The sequence below is a fragment of the Nerophis ophidion genome, linkage group LG16, assembly GCF_033978795.1.
Source record: "Nerophis ophidion isolate RoL-2023_Sa linkage group LG16, RoL_Noph_v1.0, whole genome shotgun sequence".
Classification (NCBI taxonomy): Eukaryota; Metazoa; Chordata; class Actinopteri; order Syngnathiformes; family Syngnathidae; genus Nerophis; species Nerophis ophidion.
Window position 1 is genome coordinate 708774 of NC_084626.1, and position 24509 is coordinate 733282.

Here is a 24509-nt window from a genome sequence, read left to right on the forward strand (position 1 = left end):
TTACCAGGAATATAACTTAACAATGAACACATTACGACACAGATCATTTAAATTGTGGTCGACCAAAAATACTTTGCTGCTTCTCTTTTAAAAACGCAAACTGTTACCGTACACAATAACATCAAGCCGACATTAAGTTATCTCTTATTTCTATACTATAACTAGTAAGATTTAGTGCGACGGCATTTGAGTAAATTTGACCTGCTTGTTTTGTTAAAATTATATATTTTTATATTTATAATTATCCATCCATCCATTTACTACCGCTTGTCCCTTTTGGGGTTGGGGGGGGGTGCTTAAGCCTATCTCAGCTGCATTCGGGTGGAAGGCGGCGTACACCCTGGACAAGTCGCCACCTCATCGCAGGGGCCAACACAAATTGACAACTTTAAAATGATATGGACCCCGACTTCAACAAGTTGAAAAACTTATTGGGGTGTTACCATTTAGTGGTCAATTGGGCGGAATATGTACTGAACTGTGCAATCTACTAAGAAAAGTTTCAATTAATAGATGAATCAATATATTTTGAATTATTATAAAGACACCCGGTGGCTTACATTCAGTGTTCAAGCCACAGCAATCATAGACATGTTCTAAGTAGACGCAGCATTGGCTGCTGTGACACGAGAAATTGGGCCGCCATCTTGAAGTGGTGATGAGGTGCCGGCGAGCATATGATATATAGTTCTCTGCAAACCTATGGTGGTGTTGGAGACCAATTTCCTTTATGTTTATACTGGCCTCAGCTCATGTGGAATTTCCTTTTTGGCGGATTGCTCCGCCCACTTCCTGTTAAGTTCCAGGAAGTGTTGACTGGTTACCATGGTAACCTCCTTAAATTGGGTTCAGTTGTGAGCACGGGCAGGGCGATTGGAGGACAAACAGTTTTCAACCTGTCGTGACGTGTCGTGTTGTGTCGTGTCGTGACGTGTCGTGTCGTGACGTGTCCTGTTGTGTCGTGACGTGTCGTGCCGTGACGTGTCGTGTCGTGACGTGACGTGTCATGACGTGTCGTGACGTGTCGTGACGTGTCGTGACGTGTCGTGTCGTGACGTGTCCTGTCGTGTCGTGACGTGTCGTGTCGTGACGTGTCGTGTCGTGACGTGTCGTGTCGTGACGTGACGTGTCATGACGTGTCGTGTCGTGACGTGTCGTGTCGTGACGTGTCCTGTTGTGTCGTGACGTGTCGTGTCGTGACGTGTCGTGTCATGACGTGTCGTGTCGTGACGTGACGTGTCGTGACGTGTCGTGACGTGTCGTGACGTGTCGTGACGTGTCGTGACGTGACGTGTCGTGACGTGTCGTGTCGTGACGTGTCCTGTCGTGTCGTGTCGTGTCGTGACGTGACGTGTCGTGACGTGTCGTGACGTGTCGTGACGTGTCGTGATGTGTCGTGTCGTGACGTGTCGTGTCGTGACGTGTCCTGTCGTGTCGTGACGTGTCGTGTCGTGACGTGTCGTGACGTGTCGTGTCGTGACGTGTCCTGTCGTGTCGTGACATGTCGTGTCGTGACGTGACGTGTCGTGACGTGTCGTGACGTGTCGTGACGTGTCGTGACGTGTCGTGATGTGTCGTGTCGTGACGTGTCGTGTCGTGACGTGTCCTGTCGTGTCGTGACGTGTCGTGTCGTGACGTGTCGTGACGTGTCGTGTCGTGACGTGTCGTGTCGTGACGTGACGTGCCGTGATGTGTCGTGTCGTGACGTGTCGTGTCGTGACGTGTCCTGTCGTGTCGTGACGTGTCCTGTCGTGTCGTGACCTGTCGTGTCGTGACGTGTCGTGTCGTGACGTGACGTGTCGTGACGTGTCCTGTCGTGTCGTGACGTGTCGTGTCGTGTCGTGTCGTGACGTGTCGTGAAGTGTCGTGTCGTGACGTGTCGTGACGTGTCGTGACGTGTCGTGACGTGTCCTGTCGTGTCCTGTCGTGTCGTGACGTGACGTGACGTGACGTGTCGTGACGTGACGTGTCGTGACGTGTCGTGTCCTGTCGTGACGTGTCCTGTCGTGACGTGTCGTGACGTGTCGTGACGTGTCGTGACGTAACGTGTCGTGACGTGTCGTGACGTGTCGTGACGTGTCGTGACGTAACGTGACGTGACATGTCGTGACGTGTCGTGACGTGTCGTGACGTAACGTGTCGTGACGTGTCGTGACGTGTCGTGACGTGTCGTGACGTGTCGTGATGTGTCGTGACGTGTCCTGTCGTGTCCTGTCGTGTCCTGTCGTGTCGTGGCGTGTCCTGTCGTGTCGTGACGTGTCGTGTCGTGTCGTGACGTGTCGTGACGTGTCGTGACGTGTCTTGACGTGTCGTGATGTGTCGTGACGTGTCCTGTCGTGACGTGTCGTGACGTGTCGTGTCGTGGCGCATACATATATATAAATATATAAATATATATATATATATATATACAGTATATATATATATATATATATATATATATATATATATATATACAACATACATGACACTTGTCATGTCCGTTGTGTCCTTGAACAAGACACTTCACCCTTGCTCCTGATGGGTGGTGGTTGAGGCCTTGCATGGAAGCTCCCGCCATCAGTGTGTGAATGAGTGAATGTGGAAATAGTGTCAAAGCGCTTTGATTTCCCTAAAAAGGTAGAAAAAGCGCTATACAAGTATAACCAATTTACCATTTATTGTCGAATTTGGTTTTATTCTGATTCCAGTGAAACAAATTGGTGGTTTTAGCTGATATTAACACTTTCAGGTGTTTATATATGTTGAAGTATTTGGCAGACGCTTTTATCCAAAATGACATACATAAATAAATACATATAAAACAATCACTGTAAACATTATTATTTAAGGGAAGAATGTAATAGAAAATATCAATACAAAACTCTCTGCTGCTGCAGCAACCGAGACACAGTCTATAAGATATATAGATAGCAAATGTATTCATACATTGTTTATGTAGGATATACGCATGTTAATATAACCTAATCATATTGTTTCTTAAATTTAAAAAAAGATTAATCTTCTCTGGGATTATATTCCCAGTTTTGATCTTGGACGTCTTTACCATGAATTGATTAACGGGGAACTTGACTTAAACAAGTTGAAAAACTAATTTGTGTGTTACCATTTAGTGGTCAATTGTATGGAATATGTACTGTACTGTGCAATCTACTAATAAAAGTTTCAATCAATCAATCAATGGTTACTTATAGCATAAAATAATATTATGTTACTGTTAAGCAAACTATGAATATCAATCAATGTTTACTTATATAGCCCTAAATCACTAGTGTCTCAAAGGGCTGCACAAACCACTACGACATCCTCGGTAGGCCCACATAAGGGCAAGGAAAACATCGGTGACAATAATGACCCAGTGGGACGTCGGTGACAATAATGACTATGAGAACCTTAGAGAGGAGGAAAGCAATGGATGTCGAGCGGGTCTAACATGATACTGTGAAAGTTCAATCCATAATGGATCCAACACAGTCGCGAGAGTCCAGTCCAAAGCGGATCCAACACAGCAGCGAGAGTACCATTCACAGCGGAGCCAGCAGGAAACCATCCCAAGCGGAGGCGGATCAGCAGCGCAGAGATGTCCCCAGCCGATACACAGGCAAGCAGTACATGGCCACCGGATCGGACCGGACCCCCTCCACAAGGGAGAGTGGGACATAGAAGAAAAAGAAAAGAAACGGCAGATCAACTGGTCTAAAAAGGGAGTCTATTTAAAGGCTAGAGTATACAAATGAGTTTTAAGGTGAGACTTAAATGCTTCTACTGAGGTGGCATCTCGAACTGTTACCGGGAGGGCATTCCAGAGTACTGGAGCCCGAACGGAAAACGCTCTACAGCCCGCAGACTTTTTTTGGGCTTTGGGAATCACTAATAAGCCGGAGTCCTTTGAACGCAGATTTCTTGCCGGGACATATGGTACAATGCAATCGGCAAGATAGGATGGAGCTAGACCGTGTAGTATTTTTATACGTAAGCTAGTAAAACCTTAAAGTCACATCTTAAGTGCACAGGAAGCCAGTGCAGGTGAGCCAGTATAGGTATATATGTATGTATATATGTATATAAAGGTATATACAGTATAGGTATATATGTATATAAAGGTATATACAGTATAGGTATATATGTATGTATATATGTATATAAAAGGTATATACAGTATAGGTATATATGTATGTATATATGTATATAAAGGTATATACAGTATAGGTATATATGTATATAAAGGTATATACAGTATAGGTATATATGTATGTATACTATGTATATAAAGGTATATACAGTATAGGTATATATGTATGTATATATGTATATAAAGGTATATACAGTATAGGTATATATGTATATAAAGGTATACACAGTATAGGTATATATGTATGTATATATGTATATAAAGGTATAAGACAGTATAGGTATATATGTATGTATATTACTGTATGTATATAAAGGTATATACAGTATAGGTATATATGTATGTATATATGTATATAAAGGTATATACAGTATAGGTATATATGTATGTATATATGTATATAAAGGTATATACAGTATAGGTATATATGTATGTATATATGTATATAAAGGTATATACAGTATTGGTATATATGTATGTATATATGTATATAAAGGTATATACAGTATAGGTATTTATGTATGTATAATATGTATATAAAGGTATATACAGTATAGGTATATATGTATGTATATATGTTATATAAAGGTATATACAGTACAGGCGTAATGTGATCAAACTTTCTTGTTCTTGTCAAAAGTCTAGCAGCCGCATTTTGTACCAACTGTAATCTTTTAATGCTAGACATGGGGAGACCCCAAAATAATACGTTACAGTAGTCGAGGCGTAACAAACGCATGGATAATGATCTCAGCGTCTTTAGTGGACAAAATGGAGCGAATTTTAGCGATATTACGGAGATGAAAGAAGGCCGTTTTAGTAACGCTTTTAATGTGTGCCTCAAAGGAGAGAGTTGTGTCGAAGATAATACCCAGATTCTTTACCGTGTCGCCTTGTTTAATTGTTTGGTTGTCAAATGTTAGAGTTGTATTATTTAAATAGAGGTCGGTGTCTAGCAGGACCGATAATCAGCATTTCCGTTTTTTGGGCGTTGAGTTGCAAAAAGTTAGCGGACATCCATTGTTTAATTTCATTAAGACACGCCTCCAGCTGACTACAATCCGGCGTGTTGGTCAGCTTTAGGGGCATGTAGAGTTGGGTGTCATCAGCATAACAGTGAAAGCTAACACCGTATTTGCGTATGATGTCACCTAGCGGCAGCATGTAGATGCTGAAGAGTGCAGGGCCAAGGACCGAACCCTGGGGAACTCCACACGTTACCTTAACGTAGTCCTGAGGTCACATTGTTATGGGAGACACACTGCATCCTATCAGTAAGATAAGAGTTAAACCAAGACAGGGCTAAGTCTGACATACCAATTCGTGTTTTGATACGTTCTAATAAAATATTATGATCGACGGTATCGAAAGCAGCGCTAAGATCGAGGAGCAGCAACATAGATGACGCATCAGAATCCATCGTTAGCAATAGATCATTAGTCATTTTTGCGAGGGCTGTCTCCGTCGAGTGATTTGCCCTGAAACCGGATTGAAAGGTTTCACATAGATTGTTAGACGCTAAGTGTTCATTTAACTGCTCCGCAACAATTTTTTCAAGGATTTTTGAAATAAAGGGAAGGTGAGACACCGGTCGGTAGTTTACCATGAGGTCAGGATCGAGGTTAGGTCTTTTAAGAAGAGGATGAATAACCGCTTTTTTGAATGCTAGGGGAACAGTGCCCGAGGAGAGTGATAAGTTTATAATATTTAGCACTGATGGACCTAATAATACAAAGAGCTCCTTGATCAGTTTCCCAGGAAGAGGGTCAAGTAAACATGTTGTTTGTTTTATTCCATTTACACGTTGTAACAATTCCTCTAATGTTATTTCCTCAAAACGAGAGAAACTATTTTGGAGGGCAGTATCCGCCGTATATACAATCGTGTTAGTGTTAATAGAACCCCGTTGTAGCTGGGACGCTAATGACTTCAATTTTCTTACTAAAGAATTGCATAAAGTCATCAGCTGAGTGGGTGGAGCTACTGGAAGGGGTCCCTTGGTGGGTTAGCGATGCTACCGTACTAAACAAAAATTTAGGATCGTTTTTATTACGGTGGATGAGATTTGAGTAATATTTAGCTTTAGCTAAGGTAAGCATGCGTTTATAAGTTATTAAACCATCACTCCATGCTTGATGGTGCACCTCAAGTTTAGTCGTGTGCCATTTGCGTTCCAGCTTTCTACATAATAATTTCTGAGCTCTAGTTTCTTCTGTAAACCACAGGGTGCGCTCTTTTTGGAGCCTTTTTTAACTTTAGCGGTGCTATGTTATCAATGGTTTCGCGCAGGGCGTCGTTAAAGTTGTTAAGAGGAAGTAAATGCACTGACAGTTCATTGCTCCTGACAAATCAATTGCACTGAGTGGAGCGGATCACCACTCCAAGATGGCGGCCAGGCCTCTCGTCAGCAACGCTTCATGCTGCTGTCACTGATTGATTGATTGATTGATACTTTTATTAGTAGATTGCACAGTACAGTACATATTCCGTACAGTTGACCACTAAATGGTAACACCCGAATAAGTTTTTCAACTCGTTTAAGTCGGGGTCCACGTTAATCAATTCAAGGTTAATCAAATATCTTCCCTCTACAACCCCCCCCCCCCCCCCCCCACTTCCTTTATGTTGTTTGATGATTCTGAATAAGCCTACGGCTTTGCATTTTGTTTATTATATATATATATATATATATATATATATATATATATATTTGTATTCTATTTTTATTATTTTGAACTTACAACCCCTTGGCGCTGTTTTGTACTGTTTTCATAATGTTTAATAATGTTTTATATTGTTGTTTGACTTACTGTTTGTAATTGTTGAAATTTATAAATAAACCTTTAAGAAAAAAAAATAATAAAAGAAAAAAAACACCTCCCCCCACATTTACTTCCGGGGTCATGATTAATGCAGATGTTTTGTTAACGCTATATTATATAAATATAATGCTATATTATAAAATAAAGACGTTTTGTTAACGCTATATTATAAAAAAAATTAAAAAATTAAAAAAACAATTTACAAACACAAGCTATGGGATGACATAAGAGGAAACGTGGGGAAACGTGACCCCGGAAGTAAATGTGTCATCCCATAGCTTGTAAATTATTTTTTGAAATTTTTTTTATGATATAGCGTTAAAAAAAAAGTCTGTATTTTTATAATATATTGTTGTATTTTTATAAAATAGCGTTAAAAAAATGTCTGTATTAATCATGACCACGGAAGTAAATGGGGGAAGGTTTTTGTAGGGGGGAAGAAATTTGGCGTGACACTGCCTCCCCTTCCAACATGTCTGTGACGAAAGAGTGTCCTTCACCAGTAGTATTCCGTGTGCGCGCACGTGTTCCAAGACAATGTCCTGGCCCTCTACAATACGTTTAAAAAAATATATCAGGGCTTCATTTAAATATGTTTTTACAGGGCATACCAATAAACAACGGATCATTTTAATTGTGGTCCATCAAAATTACTTTGGTGCTTCTCTTTTTAAAACGCAAACCGTAACTTTACCCGGAAGCTATTCTGTACCCGGAAGTAGCCCCAAATCCCCATAACAAGTGTTGGTGAAAAAGCGTCTTTGTGTCTTCTGCAACATCAACTTAGATCTTTATTCTACACCACAACTAGTAAGTCTTTCTGTCTTCTACAACAACATCAACTTAGATCTTTATTCTACACCACAACTAGTAAGTCTTTCTGTCTTCTACAACAACATCAACTTAGATCTTTTTTCTACACCACAACTAGTAAGTCTTTGTGTCTTCTGCAACAACATCAACTTAGATCTTTTTTCTACACCACAACTAGTAAGTATTTCTGTCTTCTGCAACATCAACTTAGATCTTTTTTCTACACCACAACTAGTAAGTCTTTGTGTCTTCTGCAACAACATCAACTTAGATCTTTTTTCTACACCACAACTAGTAAGTATTTCTGTCTTCTGCAACATCAACTTAGATCTTTTTTCTACACCACAACTAGTAAGTCTTTCTGTCTTCTACAACATCAACTTAGATCTTTTTTCTACACCACAACTAGTAAGTCTTTGTGTCTTCTGCAACAACATCAACTTAGATCTTTTTTCTACACCACAACTAGTAAGTATTTCTGTCTTCTGCAACAACATCAACTTAGATCTTTTTTCTACACCACAACTAGTAAGTCTTTCTGTCTTCTACAACAACATCAACTTAGATCTTTATTCTACACCACAACTAGTAAGTCTTTGTGTCTTCTGCAACAACATCAACTTAGATCTTTTTTCTACACCACAACTAGTAAGTATTTCTGTCTTCTACAACAACATCAACTTAGATCTTTATTCTACACCACAACTAGTAAGTCTTTCTGTCTTCTACAACAACATCAACTTAGATCTTTTTTCTACACCACAACTAGTAAGTCTTTCTGTCTTCTACAACAACATCAACTTAGATCTTTTTTCTACACCACAACTAGTAAGTCTTTGTGTCTTCTGCAACAACATCAACTTAGATCTTTTTTCTACACCACAACTAGTAAGTCTTTGTGTCTTCTGCAACAACATCAACTTAGATCTTTTTTCTACACCACAACTAGTAAGTATTTCTGTCTTCTGCAACATCAACTTAGATCTTTTTTCTACACCACAACTAGTAAGTCTTTCTGTCTTCTACAACATCAACTTAGATCTTTTTTCTACACCACAACTAGTAAGTCTTTGTGTCTTCTGCAACAACATCAACTTAGATCTTTTTTCTACACCACAACTAGTAAGTCTTTCTGTCTTCTGCAACATCAACTTAGATCTTTTTTCTACACCACAACTAGTAAGTCTTTCTGTCTTCTACAACATCAACTTAGATCTTTTTTCTACACCACAACTAGTAAGTCTTTCTGTCTTCTACAACAACATCAACTTAGATCTTTTTTCTACACCACAACTAGTAAGTCTTTCTGTCTTCTACAACAACATCAACTTAGATCTTTATTCTACACCACAACTAGTAAGTCTTTCTGTCTTCTACAACAACATCAACTTAGATCTTTATTCTACACCACAACTAGTAAGTATTTCTGTCTTCTGCAACATCAACTTAGATCTTTTTTCTACACCACAACTAGTAAGTCTTTCTGTCTTCTACAACAACATCAACTTAGATCTTTTTTCTACACCACAACTAGTAAGTCTTTGTGTCTTCTGCAACAACATCAACTTAGATCTTTTTTCTACACCACAACTAGTAAGTATTTCTGTCTTCTGCAACAACATCAACTTAGATCTTTTTTCTACACCACAACTAGTAAGTCTTTCTGTCTTCTACAACAACATCAACTTAGATCTTTATTCTACACCACAACTAGTAAGTCTTTCTGTCTTCTACAACAACATCAACTTAGATCTTTTTTCTACACCACAACTAGTAAGTCTTTCTGTCTTCTACAACAACATCAACTTAGATCTTTTTTCTACACCACAACTAGTAAGTCTTTCTGTCTTCTACAACAACATCAACTTAGATCTTTTTTCTACACCACAACTAGTAAGTCTTTCTGTCTTCTGCAACAACATCAACTTAGATCTTTTTTCTACACCACAACTAGTAAGTCTTTCTGTCTTCTACAACAACATCAACTTAGATCTTTTTTCTACACCACAACTAGTAAGTCTTTCTGTCTTCTACAACAACATCAACTTAGATCTTTTTTCTACACCACAACTAGTAAGTCTTTCTGTCTTCTGCAACAACATCAACTTAGATCTTTTTTCTACACCACAACTAGTAAGTCTTTCTGTCTTCTACAACAACATCAACTTAGATCTTTTTTCTACACCACAACTAGTAAGTCTTTCTGTCTTCTACAACAACATCAACTTAGATCTTTTTTCTACACCACAACTAGTAAGTCTTTCTGTCTTCTACAACAACATCAACTTAGATCTTTTTTCTACACCACAACTAGTAAGTCTTTCTGTCTTCTACAACAACATCAACTTAGATCTTTTTTCTACACCACAACTAGTAAGTCTTTCTGTCTTCTACAACAACATCAACTTAGATCTTTTTTCTACACCACAACTAGTAAGTCTTTGTGTCTTCTACAACAAAATCAACTTAGATCTTTTTTCTACACCACAACTAGTAAGTCTTTGTGTCTTCTACAACAACATCAACTTAGATCTTTTTTCTACACCACAACTAGTAAGTCTTTCTGTCTTCTACAACAACATCAACTTAGATCTTTTTTCTACACCACAACTAGTAAGTCTTTCTGTCTTCTACAACAACATCAACTTAGATCTTTTTTCTACACCACAACTAGTAAGTCTTTCTGTCTTCTACAACAACATCAACTTAGATCTTTTTTCTACACCACAACTAGTAAGTCTTTCTGTCTTCTACAACAACATCAACTTAGATCTTTTTTCTACACCACAACTAGTAAGTCTTTCTGTCTTCTGCAACAACATCAACTTAGATCTTTTTTCTACACCACAACTAGTAAGTCTTTTTGTCTTCTACAACAACATCAACTTAGATCTTTTTTCTACACCACAACTAGTAAGTCTTTCTGTCTTCTACAACAACATCAACTTAGATCTTTTTTCTACACCACAACTAGTAAGTCTTTCTGTCTTCTGCAACAACATCAACTTAGATCTTTTTTCTACACCACAACTAGTAAGTCTTTCTGTCCTCTACAACAACATCAACTTAGATCTTTTTTCTACACCACAACTAGTAAGTCTTTCTGTCTTCTGCAACAACATCAACTTAGATCTTTTTTCTACACCACAACTAGTAAGTATTTCTGTCTTCTACAACAACATCAACTTAGATCTTTATTCTACACCACAACTAGTAAGTCTTTCTGTCTTCTACAACAACATCAACTTAGATCTTTTTTCTACACCACAACTAGTAAGTCTTTCTGTCTTCTACAACAACATCAACTTAGATCTTTTTTCTACACCACAACTAGTAAGTCTTTCTGTCTTCTACAACAACATCAACTTAGATCTTTTTTCTACACCACAACTAGTAAGTCTTTGTGTCTTCTGCAACAACATCAACTTAGATCTTTTTTCTACACCACAACTAGTAAGTATTTCTGTCTTCTGCAACAACATCAACTTAGATCTTTTTTCTACACCACAACTAGTAAGTATTTCTGTCTTCTACAACAACATCAACTTAGATCTTTATTCTACACCACAACTAGTAAGTCTTTCTGTCTTCTACAACAACATCAACTTAGATCTTTTTTCTACACCACAACTAGTAAGTCTTTCTGTCCTCTACAACAACATCAACTTAGATCTTTTTTCTACACCACAACTAGTAAGTCTTTCTGTCTTCTACAACAACATCAACTTAGATCTTTTTTCTACACCACAACTAGTAAGTCTTTCTGTCTTCTACAACAACATCAACTTAGATCTTTTTTCTACACCACAACTAGTAAGTCTTTCTGTCTTCTGCAACAACATCAACTTAGATCTTTTTTCTACACCACAACTAGTAAGTCTTTCTGTCTTCTACAACAACATCAACTTAGATCTTTTTTCTACACCACAACTAGTAAGTCTTTCTGTCTTCTACAACAACATCAACTTAGATCTTTTTTCTACACCACAACTAGTAAGTCTTTCTGTCTTCTGCAACAACATCAACTTAGATCTTTTTTCTACACCACAACTAGTAAGTCTTTCTGTCTTCTACAACAACATCAACTTAGATCTTTTTTCTACACCACAACTAGTAAGTCTTTCTGTCTTCTACAACAACATCAACTTAGATCTTTTTTCTACACCACAACTAGTAAGTCTTTCTGTCTTCTACAACAACATCAACTTAGATCTTTTTTCTACACCACAACTAGTAAGTCTTTCTGTCTTCTACAACAACATCAACTTAGATCTTTTTTCTACACCACAACTAGTAAGTCTTTCTGTCTTCTACAACAACATCAACTTAGATCTTTTTTCTACACCACAACTAGTAAGTCTTTCTGTCTTCTGCAACAACATCAACTTAGATCTTTTTTCTACACCACAACTAGTAAGTCTTTTTGTCTTCTACAACAACATCAACTTAGATCTTTTTTCTACACCACAACTAGTAAGTCTTTCTGTCTTCTACAACAACATCAACTTAGATCTTTTTTCTACACCACAACTAGTAAGTCTTTGTGTCTTCTGCAACAACATCAACTTAGATCTTTTTTCTACACCACAACTAGTAAGTATTTCTGTCTTCTGCAACAACATCAACTTAGATCTTTTTTCTACACCACAACTAGTAAGTATTTCTGTCTTCTACAACAACATCAACTTAGATCTTTATTCTACACCACAACTAGTAAGTCTTTCTGTCTTCTACAACAACATCAACTTAGATCTTTTTTCTACACCACAACTAGTAAGTCTTTCTGTCCTCTACAACAACATCAACTTAGATCTTTTTTCTACACCACAACTAGTAAGTCTTTCTGTCTTCTACAACAACATCAACTTAGATCTTTTTTCTACACCACAACTAGTAAGTCTTTCTGTCTTCTACAACAACATCAACTTAGATCTTTTTTCTACACCACAACTAGTAAGTCTTTCTGTCTTCTGCAACAACATCAACTTAGATCTTTTTTCTACACCACAACTAGTAAGTCTTTCTGTCTTCTACAACAACATCAACTTAGATCTTTTTTCTACACCACAACTAGTAAGTCTTTCTGTCTTCTACAACAACATCAACTTAGATCTTTTTTCTACACCACAACTAGTAAGTCTTTCTGTCTTCTGCAACAACATCAACTTAGATCTTTTTTCTACACCACAACTAGTAAGTCTTTCTGTCTTCTACAACAACATCAACTTAGATCTTTTTTCTACACCACAACTAGTAAGTCTTTCTGTCTTCTACAACAACATCAACTTAGATCTTTTTTCTACACCACAACTAGTAAGTCTTTCTGTCTTCTACAACAACATCAACTTAGATCTTTTTTCTACACCACAACTAGTAAGTCTTTCTGTCTTCTACAACAACATCAACTTAGATCTTTTTTCTACACCACAACTAGTAAGTCTTTCTGTCTTCTGCAACAACATCAACTTAGATCTTTTTTCTACACCACAACTAGTAAGTTTTAGCGCTACGGCATTTCACTCAATTTGGCCTGCTTGTTTTGTAGCCAAATCTCGTTGTTAACACGCTAGCTGTTTGTGCTTGATGTGTTAACTACAGCTAATGCATTTCCTTTTTTATGTTACCATCATCTACGTGATTATGTTACCATCATCTACTTGTTTATGTTACCATCATCTACTTGTTTATGTTACCATTATCTACTTGTTTATGTTACCATCATGTACTTGTTTATGTTACCATTATCTACTTGTTTATGTTACCATCATCTACTTCTTTATGTTACCATCATCTACTTCTTTATGTTACCATCATGATGTGTAAACTACAGCAGGATAATAATGCTCCTCCTTCTTTATGTTACCATCATCTACTTCTTTATGTTACCATCATCTACTTCTTTATGTTACCATCATCTACTTCTTTATGTTACCATCATCTACTTCTTTATGTTACCATCATCTACTTCTTTATGTTACCATCATGATGTGTAAACTACAGCAGGATAATAATGCTCCTCCTTCTTTATGTTACCATCATCTACTTCTTTATGTTACCATCATCTACTTCTTTATGTTACCATCACGATGTGTAAACTACAGCAGGATAATAATGCATCTACTTGTTATCATCAGTCATGTCTTTCTTTGGCCAGGGTTAATAACTTTTGTGTTACCATCAGTGTGTTTGACTCCTGTCTTTCTCTGGCCAGGGTGAATAGGTGCGTGATGAAGGAGTGCTTCTAGGCATGGACACACTCTCCAGCCACAGCTCCTACCTGCTGCAGCAGCTGCAGGAGCAAAGGATTCAGGGCATGCTGTGTGACTGCATGCTGGTGGTCAAGGGAGTCTGCTTCAAAGCCCACAAAAATGTCCTGGCTGCTTTCAGCTCCTATTTCAGGTATGTGGTATGCTTCACTTGTCATCTACTCAATGCCATGGGCAACACCAACAGAGGTCTTAGATCATGCTTGAAATGTAAAACAAAAGATGCTATTTATTGTATCTGTCATTAAAGTCACCGCTGCCATCTGAAAATAATCTCAAAATGTTGAAGAGCCGTTCAAAAGACTTTCATTATAGTATTTTTTTTAGATCATTTTGTCAGAAAATATTCACTGGTAAAAAGACAAGATTTGGATCTGAATTATTACAAACTCCGTTTCCATATGAGTTGGGAAATTGTGTTAGATGTAAATATAAACAGAATACAATGATTTGCAAATCCTTTTCAAGCCATATTCAGTTGAATATGCTACAAAGACAACATATTTGATGTTCAAACTCAAACTTTATTTTCTTTTGCAAATAATAATTAACTTAGAATTTCATGGCTGCAACACGTACCAAAGTAGTTGGGAAAGGGCATGTTCACCACTGTGTTACATCACCTTTTCTTTTAACAACACTCAATAAACGTTTGGGAACTGAGGAAACTAATTGTTGAAGCTTTGAAAGTGAAATTCTTTCCCATTCTTGTTTTATGTAGAGCTTCAGTCCTTCAACAGTCCGGGGTCTCCGCTGTCGTATTTTACGCTTCATAATGCACCACACATTTTCCATGGGAGACAGGTCTGGACTGCAGGCCGCACTCTTTTTTTTATGAAGCCACGCTGTTGTAACACTTGTCTTGCTGAAATAAGCAGGGGCGTCCATGATAACGTTGGTTGGATGACAGCATATGTTGCTCCAAAAGCTGTATGTACCTTTCAGCATTAATGGTGCCTTCACAGATGTGTAAGTTACCCATGTCTTGGACACTAATACACCCCCATACCATCACACATGTGTAAGTTACCCATGTCTTGTTCACTAATACACCCCCATACCATCACACATGTGTAAGTTACCCATGTCTTGTTCACTAATACACCCCCATACCATCACACATGTGTAAGTTACCCATGCCTTGGACACTAATACACCCCCATACCATCACACATGTGTAAGTTACCCATGCCTTGGACACTAATACACCCCCATACCATCACACATGTGTAAGTTACCCATGTCTTGTTCACTAATACACCCCCATACCATCACACATGTGTAAGTTAGTCATGTCTTGTTCACTAATACACCCCCATACCATCACACATGTGTAAGTTACCCATGCCTTGGACACTAATACACCCCCATACCATCACACATGTGTAAGTTACCCATGCCTTGGACACTAATACACCCCCATACCATCACACATGTGTAAGTTACCCATGCCTTGGACACTAATACACCCCCATACCATCACACATGTGTAAGTTACCCATGCCTTGGACACTAATACACCTCCATACCATCACACATGTGTAAGTTACCCATGTCTTGTTCACTAATACACCCCCATACCATCACACATGTGTAAGTTACCCATGTCTTGTTCACTAATACACCCCCATACCATCACACATGTGTAAGTTACCCATGCCTTGGACACTAATACACCCCCATACCATCACACATGTGTAAGTTACCCATGCCTTGGACACTAATACACCCCCATACCATCACACATGTGTAAGTTACCCATGTCTTGTTCACTAATACACCCCCATACCATCACACATGTGTAAGTTAGTCATGTCTTGTTCACTAATACACCCCCATACCATCACACATGTGTAAGTTACCCATGCCTTGGACACTAATACACCCCCATACCATCACACATGTGTAAGTTACCCATGCCTTGGACACTAATACACCCCCATACCATCACACATGTGTAAGTTACCCATGTCTTGTTCACTAATACACCCCCATACCATCACACATGTGTAAGTTACCCATGCCTTGTTCACTAATACACCCCCATACCATCACACATGTGTAAGTTAGTCATGTCTTGTTCACTAATACACCCCCATACCATCACACATGTGTAAGTTAGTCATGTCTTGGGCACTAATACACCCCCATACCATCACACATGTGTAAGTTACCCATGCCTTGGACACTAATACACCCCCATACCATCACACATGTGTAAGTTACCCATGCCTTGGACACTAATACACCCCCATACCATCACACATGTGTAAGTTACCCATGCCTTGGACACTAATACACCTCCATACCATCACACATGTGTAAGTTACCCATGTCTTGTTCACTAATACACCCCCATACCATCACACATGTGTAAGTTACCCATGTCTTGTTCACTAATACACCCCCATACCATCACACATGTGTAAGTTACCCATGCCTTGGACACTAATACACCCCCATACCATCACACATGTGTAAGTTACCCATGCCTTGGACACTAATACACCCCCATACCATCACACATGTGTAAGTTACCCATGTCTTGTTCACTAATACACCCCCATACCATCACACATGTGTAAGTTAGTCATGTCTTGTTCACTAATACACCCCCATACCATCACACATGTGTAAGTTACCCATGCCTTGGACACTAATACACCCCCATACCATCACACATGTGTAAGTTACCCATGCCTTGGACACTAATACACCCCCATACCATCACACATGTGTAAGTTACCCATGTCTTGTTCACTAATACACCCCCATACCATCACACATGTGTAAGTTACCCATGTCTTGTTCACTAATACACCCCCATACCATCACACATGTGTAAGTTACCCATGCCTTGTTCACTAATACACCCCCATACCATCACACATGTGTAAGTTAGTCATGTCTTGTTCACTAATACACCCCCATACCATCACACATGTGTAAGTTAGTCATGTCTTGTTCACTAATACACCCCCATACCATCACACATGTGTAAGTTACCCAGGCCTTGTTCACTAATACACCCCCATACCATCACACATGTGTAAGTTACCCATGCCTTGGACACTAATACACCCCCATACCATCACACATGTGTAAGTTACCCATGCCTTGGACACTAATACACCCCCATACCATCACACATGTGTAAGTTACCCATGTCTTGTTCACTAATACACCCCCATACCATCACACATGTGTAAGTTACCCATGCCTTGTTCACTAATACACCCCCATACCATCACACATGTGTAAGTTAGTCATGTCTTGTTCACTAATACACCCCCATACCATCACACATGTGTAAGTTAGTCATGTCTTGTTCACTAATACACCCCCATACCATCACACATGTGTAAGTTAGTCATGTCTTGTTCACTAATACACCCCCATACCATCACACATGTGTAAGTTAGTCATGTCTTGTTCACTAATACACCCCCATACCATCACACATGTGTAAGTTAGTCATGTCTTGTTCACTAATACACCCCCATACCATCACACATGTGTAAGTTACCCATGTCTTGTTCACTAATACACCCCCATACCATCACACATGTGTAAGTTAGTCATGTCTTGTTCACTAATACACCCCCATACCATCACGCATGTGTAAGTTAGTCATGTCTTGTTCACTAATACACCCCCATACCATCACACATGTGTAAGTTAGTCATGTCTTGTTCACTAATACACCCCCATACCATCACACATGTGTAAGTTACCCATGTCTTGGACACTAATACACCCCCATACCATCACACATGTGTAAGTTACCCATGTCTTGTTCACTAATACACCCCCATACCATCACACATGTGTAAGTTAGTCATGTCTTGTTCACTAATACACCCCCATACCATCACACATGTGTAAGTTAGTCATGTCTTGTTCACTAATACACCCCCATACCATCACACATGTGTAAGTTAGTCATGTCTTGTTCACTAATACACCCCCATACCATCACACATGTGTAAGTTACCCATGTCTTGTTCACTAATACACCCCCATACCATCACACATGTGTAAGTTACCCATGTCTTGTTCACTAATACACCCCCATACCATCACGCATGTGTAAGTTAGTCATGTCTTGTTCACTAATACACCCCCATACCATCACACATGTGTAAGTTACCCATGTCTTGTTCACTAATACACCCCCATACCATCACACATGTGTAAGTTAGTCATGTCTTGTTCACTAATACACCCCCATACCATCACACATGTGTAAGTTAGTCATGTCTTGTTCACTAATACACCCCCATACCATCACACATGTGTAAGTTAGTCATGTCTTGTTCACTAATACACCCCCATACCATCACACATGTGTAAGTTACCCATGTCTTGTTCACTAATACACCCCCATACCATCACACATGTGTAAGTTAGTCATGTCTTGGGCACTAATACACCCCCATACCATCACACATGTGTAAGTTACCCATGTCTTGTTCACTAATACACCCCCATACCATCACACATGTGTAAGTTAGTCATGTCTTGGGCACTAATACACCCCCATACCATCACACATGTGTAAGTTACCCATGCCTTGGACACTAATACACCCCCATACCATCACAGATGCTGGCTTTTCAACTTTGCACCTATAACAATCTGAATGGTTATTTTTCTCTTTGTTCTAGAGGACACCACATCCTCTGTTTCCAAATATAATTTGAAATGTGGACTCGTCAGACCACAGAACACCTTTCCACTTTGCATCAGTCCATCTTAGATGATCTCGGGCCCAGCCAAGCCGGCAGCGTTTCAGGATATTGTTGATAAATGGGTTTGTCTTTGCATAGTAGAGTTTTAACTTGCACTTACAGATGTAGCGACAAACTGCAGTTATTGACAGTGGTTTTATGCAGTGTTCCTGAGTCCATGTGGTGATATCCTTTACACACTGATGTCGGTTTTTGATGCAGTACCGCCTGAGGGATCAAAAGTCCATAATATCATCGCTTACGTGCAGTGATTTCTCCAGATTCTCTGATCTTTTTGATGATTTTACACACCACAGATAGTAAAATCCTTAAATTCCTCGCAATAGCTCGTTGAAAAATGTTGTTCTAAAACTGTTTGACAATTTGCTTACAAAGTGGTGACCCTCACCCCATCCTTGTTTGTGAAAGACTGAGCATTTCTTGGAAGCTGTTTTTATAGCCAATCATGGCACCCACCTGTTCCCAATTAGCCTGCACACCTGTGGGATGTTCCAAATAAGTGTTTGATGAGCATTCCTCAAGTTTATCAGTATTTATTGCCACCTTTCCCAATTTCTTTGTCACTTGTTGCTGGCATCAAATTCTAAAGTTAATGATTATTTGCACAAAAAAAAGGTTTATGAGTTTGAACATCAAATATGTTGTCTTTGTAGCATATGCAACTGAATATGGCTTGAAAAGGATTTGCAAATCATTGTATTCTGTTTATATTTACATCTAACACAATTTCCCAACTCATATGGAAACGGGGTTTGTACAATGTTCACCAATTTATACTCTTATTGTGGCAAATATTGAAAAAATATTAATATAATTTCATTTCATCCAGGTCGGTGTTTTCAGGAGGTGAACCCTTGTCCCAATCCTTAATCAGAGTTGTCTCCCACCTATGAAATTCTGTGCTACAATAAAACACAGGCTAGAAATAAGCTTCAAGCAAAAGTAGTCTAGAAATAATGCCTGAAGAACAGGGCGGAGTTTAGTAACCTGACTGGCCAGATCCTTGTAGTTGGCTGAGATCCACACATTGATCCGGGAGTTCTCAATAGGTGATGTATTTCAGAAGGCGGGGCCTTGCAAAAAACCCCAAAAAACCTTGTATGCGATTGGATAAAACACTTGTCCGTTATCTTAAATGAGATGCTACTTCAAGCACTCACATGGAAATCCAGCCGTGACACTGATGAGCGGCGCTGGGAATCCAAACCCTGTCGGAAGAAAGGCCAAAACGTCCTGGCTACCAATAAATGCCTTCAAAAGTCTTCTGTTTATCTTTTAAATAATTCATATTTGATAGATTGGACAAAACAGTTGCAAGAGCAGAATCAACGTCAGCACACGACGCAGCGTGTTGTTGTTTCAATCAAACAGTCGCTTCGGCGCTACGGCACGTCTACGAAATGACTTACTATGGTCATGAGACTTGTCTTAGTAGATTGCACAGTACACTACATATTCCCTACAATTGACCACTAAATGCTAACACCCCAATACATTTTTCAACTTGTTTAAGTCGGGGTCGTCCACGTTAATCAATTGATGGCGATCCTGATTGGTTCATTATTTTTGCTATTTGGAAGGAGTTTGCAATGTCTTTGAGGCCAGATCCTTGTGTGGAGCTCAGCCAACTACAAGGATCTGGCCAGAGTCAGGTTACAAATGTAGAGGAAAAATGTGTCTGTGGGCAGGTATATATGATTTTTAAAAACACTAATACAAAACCTCACAATAATGTCTGAATGCCAAACATGTTATGACAGACTGCCTTAAAAAAACATGAATTAATTTATGAGGACAAGTTGAAAAACTTATTGGGGTGTTAACATTTAGTGGTCCATTCTACGGAATATGTACTGTACTGTGCAATCTACTAATACAAGTCTCAATCAATCAATCAATCAATCAATCAATCAATCAATCAAAAAAACGGAATTGAATGGAATTTTTTTTTACTGAATGAGACACCCAGAATGTACATGAAAATAAAGATTGTTACAATATTAACTATGAAAGATAAAACAGTGAATATTGACAACATATGAACATCACACCCCTCTACATCCACATATTTTACCATCAAGCACAACACAAGAAAAATGCAACAAACACAGCAAAATATAAACATGAAGGATAAAAAAAACAAACACCTCCAATCTGATATATGTGATATATCACTAAACTTTACAACTTAGTTATGAAAATCTCCTTCCACGTCTGTCCCTGACACCCACATTTCACACTCTGGAAACACTCTGTGGAAACACTCCCCACCCACACTGTTGGTGCCTCCTTTGACCTGCTGTCACTTACATCACCATAGTAACTAACTACATCACCACAGTAACTAACTACATCACTATAGTAACTCATTACATGACCATAGTAACTCATTAGATGAGCATAGTAAGTACTTACATGAGCCTAGTAACTAGTATATCATGCAGATTCCAAGGATTGAAAGACTTAGTATAGTGAGTGCACAACATGAGTGCACATCATAATGGCAAATACATAGTACAGTGAGTGCACATCATAATGGCAGCTACATAGTATAGTGAGTGCACATCATAATGGCAGCTACATAGTACAGTGAGTGCACAACATGAGTGCACATCATAATGGCAGCTACATAGTACAGTGACTGCACATCATAATGGCAGCTACATAGTATGTGAGTGCACATCATAATGGCTGCTACATAGTATAGTGAGTGCACAACATGAGTGCACATCATAAGGGCAGCTACATAGTATAGTGAGTGCACATCATAATGGCAGCTACATAGTATAGTGAGTGCACATCATAATGGCAAATACATAGTACAGTGAGTGCACATCATAATGGCGGCTACATAGTATAGTGAGTGCACATCATAATGGCAGCTACATAGTATAGTGAGTGCACATCATAATGGCAGCTACATAGTATAGTGACTGCACATCATAATGGCGGCTACATAGTATAGTGAGTGCACATCATAATGGCAGCTACATAGTACAGTGAGTGCACAACATGACTGCACATCATAATGGCAGCTACATAGTATGTGAGTGCACATCATAATGGCTGCTACATAGTATAGTGAGTGCACATCATAATGGCAGCTACATAGTATAGTGAGTGCACATCATAATGGCAGCTACATAGTACAGTGAGTGCACAACATGACTGCACATCATAATGGCAGCTACATAGTATGTGAGTGCACATCATAATGGCTGCTACATAGTATAGTGAGTGCACAACATGAGTGCACATCATAAGGGCAGCTACATAGTATAGTGAGTGCACATCATAATGGCAGCTACATAGTATAGTGAGTGCACATCATAATGGCGGCTACATAGTATAGTGAGTGCACAACATAATGGCGGCTACATAGTATAGTGAGTGCACATCATAATGGCGGCTACATAGTATAGTGAGTGCACAACATGAGTGCACATCATGATGGCAGCTACATAGTATAGTGAGTGCACATCATAATGGCAGCTACATAGTATAGTGAGTGCACATCATAATGGCAGCTACATAGTATAGTGAGTGCACATCATAATGGCGGCTACATAGTATAGTGAGTGCAAAACATGAGTGCACATCATAAGGGCAGCTACATAGTATAGTGAGTGCACATCATAATGGCAGCTACATAGTATAGTGAGTGCACATCATAATGGCAGCTACATAGTATAGTGAGTGCACATCATAATGGCGGCTACATAGTATAGTGAGTGCACAACATGAGTGCACATCATAAGGGCAGCTACATAGTATAGTGAGTGCACATCATAAGGGCAGCTACATAGTATAGTGAGTGCACATCATAATGGCGGCTACATAGTACAGTGAGTGCACATCATAATGGCAGCTACATAGTATATGAGTGCACATCATAATGGCAGCTACATAGTACAGTGAGTGCACAACATGAGTGCACATCATAATGGCAGCTACATAGTACAGTGAGTGCACATCATAATGGCAGCTACATAGTATGTGAGTGCACATCATAATGGCAGCTACATAGTATAGTGAGTGCACATCATAATGGCGGCTACATAGTATAGTGAGTGCACAACATGAGTGTACATCATAAGGGCAGCTACATAGTATAGTGAGTGCACATCATAATGGCAGCTACATAGTATAGTGAGTGCACATCATAATCGCGGCTACATAGTACAGTGAGTGCACTTCATGATGGCAGCCACATAGTATGTGAGTGCACATCATAATGGCAGCTACATAGTATAGTGAGTGCACATCATAATGGCAGCTACATAGTATAGTGAGTGCACATCATAATGGCGACTACATAGTATAGTGAGTGCACAACATGAGTGCACATCATAAGGGCAGCTACATAGTATAGTGAGTGCACATCATAATGGCAGCTACATAGTATAGTGAGTGCACATCATAATGGCAGCTACATAGTATAGTGAGTGCACATCATAATGGCAGCTACATAGTATAGTGAGTGCACATCATAATGGCAGCTACATAGTATAGTGAGTGCACAACATGAGTGCACATCATAAGGGCAGCTACATAGTATAGTGAGTGCACATCATAAGGGCAGCTACATAGTATAGTGAGTGCACATCATAATGGCAGCTACATAGTATAGTGAGTGCACATCATAATGGCGGTTACATAGTACAGTGAGTGCACATCATAATGGCAGCTACATAGTATATGAGTGCACATCATAATGGCAGCTACATAGTACAGTGAGTGCACAACATGAGTGCACATCATAATGGCAGCTACATAGTACAGTGAGTGCACATCATAATGGCAGCTACATAGTATGTGAGTGCACATCATAATGGCAGCTACATAGTATAGTGAGTGCACATCATAATGGCGGCTACATAGTATAGTGAGTGCACAACATGAGTGTACATCATAAGGGCAGCTACATAGTATAGTGAGTGCACATCATAATGGCAGCTACATAGTATAGTGAGTGCACATCATAATCGCGGCTACATAGTACAGTGAGTGCACTTCATGATGGCAGCTACATAGTATGTGAGTGCACATCATAATGGCGGCTACATAGTACAGTGAGTGCACTTCATGATGGCAGCTACATAGTATGTGAGTGCGCATTATAATGGCAGCTACATAGTATAGTGAGTGCACAACATGAGTGCACATCATAATGTCAGCCACACTTGAGATCGTAAAGAATGATTTGGGAATTTCGGCGGGCCAAACGGGCTGCACGTGACGAGCACGTGACGACCACGTGACGAGCACGTGACGAGCACGTGACGAGCACGTGACGACCACGTGACGACCACGTGACGACCACGTGACGACCACGTGACGAGCACGTGACGAGCACGTGACGACCACGTGACGACCACGTGACGAGGTCGTGACGAGCACGTGACGAGCACGTGACGAGCACGTGACGACCACGTGACGACCACGTGACGACCACGTGACGAGCACGTGACGAGCACGTGACGAGCACGTGACGACCACGTGACGAGCACGTGACGAGCACGTGACGACCACGTGACGAGCACGTGACGAGCACGTGACGAGCACGTGACGACCACGTGACGACCACGTGACGACCACGTGACGAGCACGTGACGAGCACGTGACGACCACGTGACGACCACGTGACGACCACGTGACGACCACGTGACGAGCACGTGACGAGCACGTGACGACCACGTGACGACCACGTGACGACCACGTGACG

At 39.8% G+C, this 24509-nt stretch overlaps 1 protein-coding gene across 2 annotated transcripts in view; it reads left to right on the forward strand.

Annotated features, from left to right (window-relative positions):
* The first annotated feature begins 7640 nt into the window (after positions 1 to 7640).
* The window catches only part of zbtb49 (zinc finger and BTB domain containing 49), a 36196-nt gene continuing 19327 nt past the window's right edge, over positions 7641 to 24509 (forward strand). The window contains exons 1-2 of one of the 2 annotated variants that reach the window (XM_061922519.1): positions 7641 to 7764; positions 13979 to 14166. In XM_061922519.1, coding sequence (XP_061778503.1) covers positions 14015 to 14166 — 152 coding nt within the window. In that variant the 5' untranslated portion in view covers positions 7641 to 7764; positions 13979 to 14014. Of the gene's footprint in view, positions 7765 to 12436; positions 12481 to 13978; positions 14167 to 24509 lie in introns of those variants that run through there. The other variant, XM_061922520.1, reaches the window with a different exon arrangement.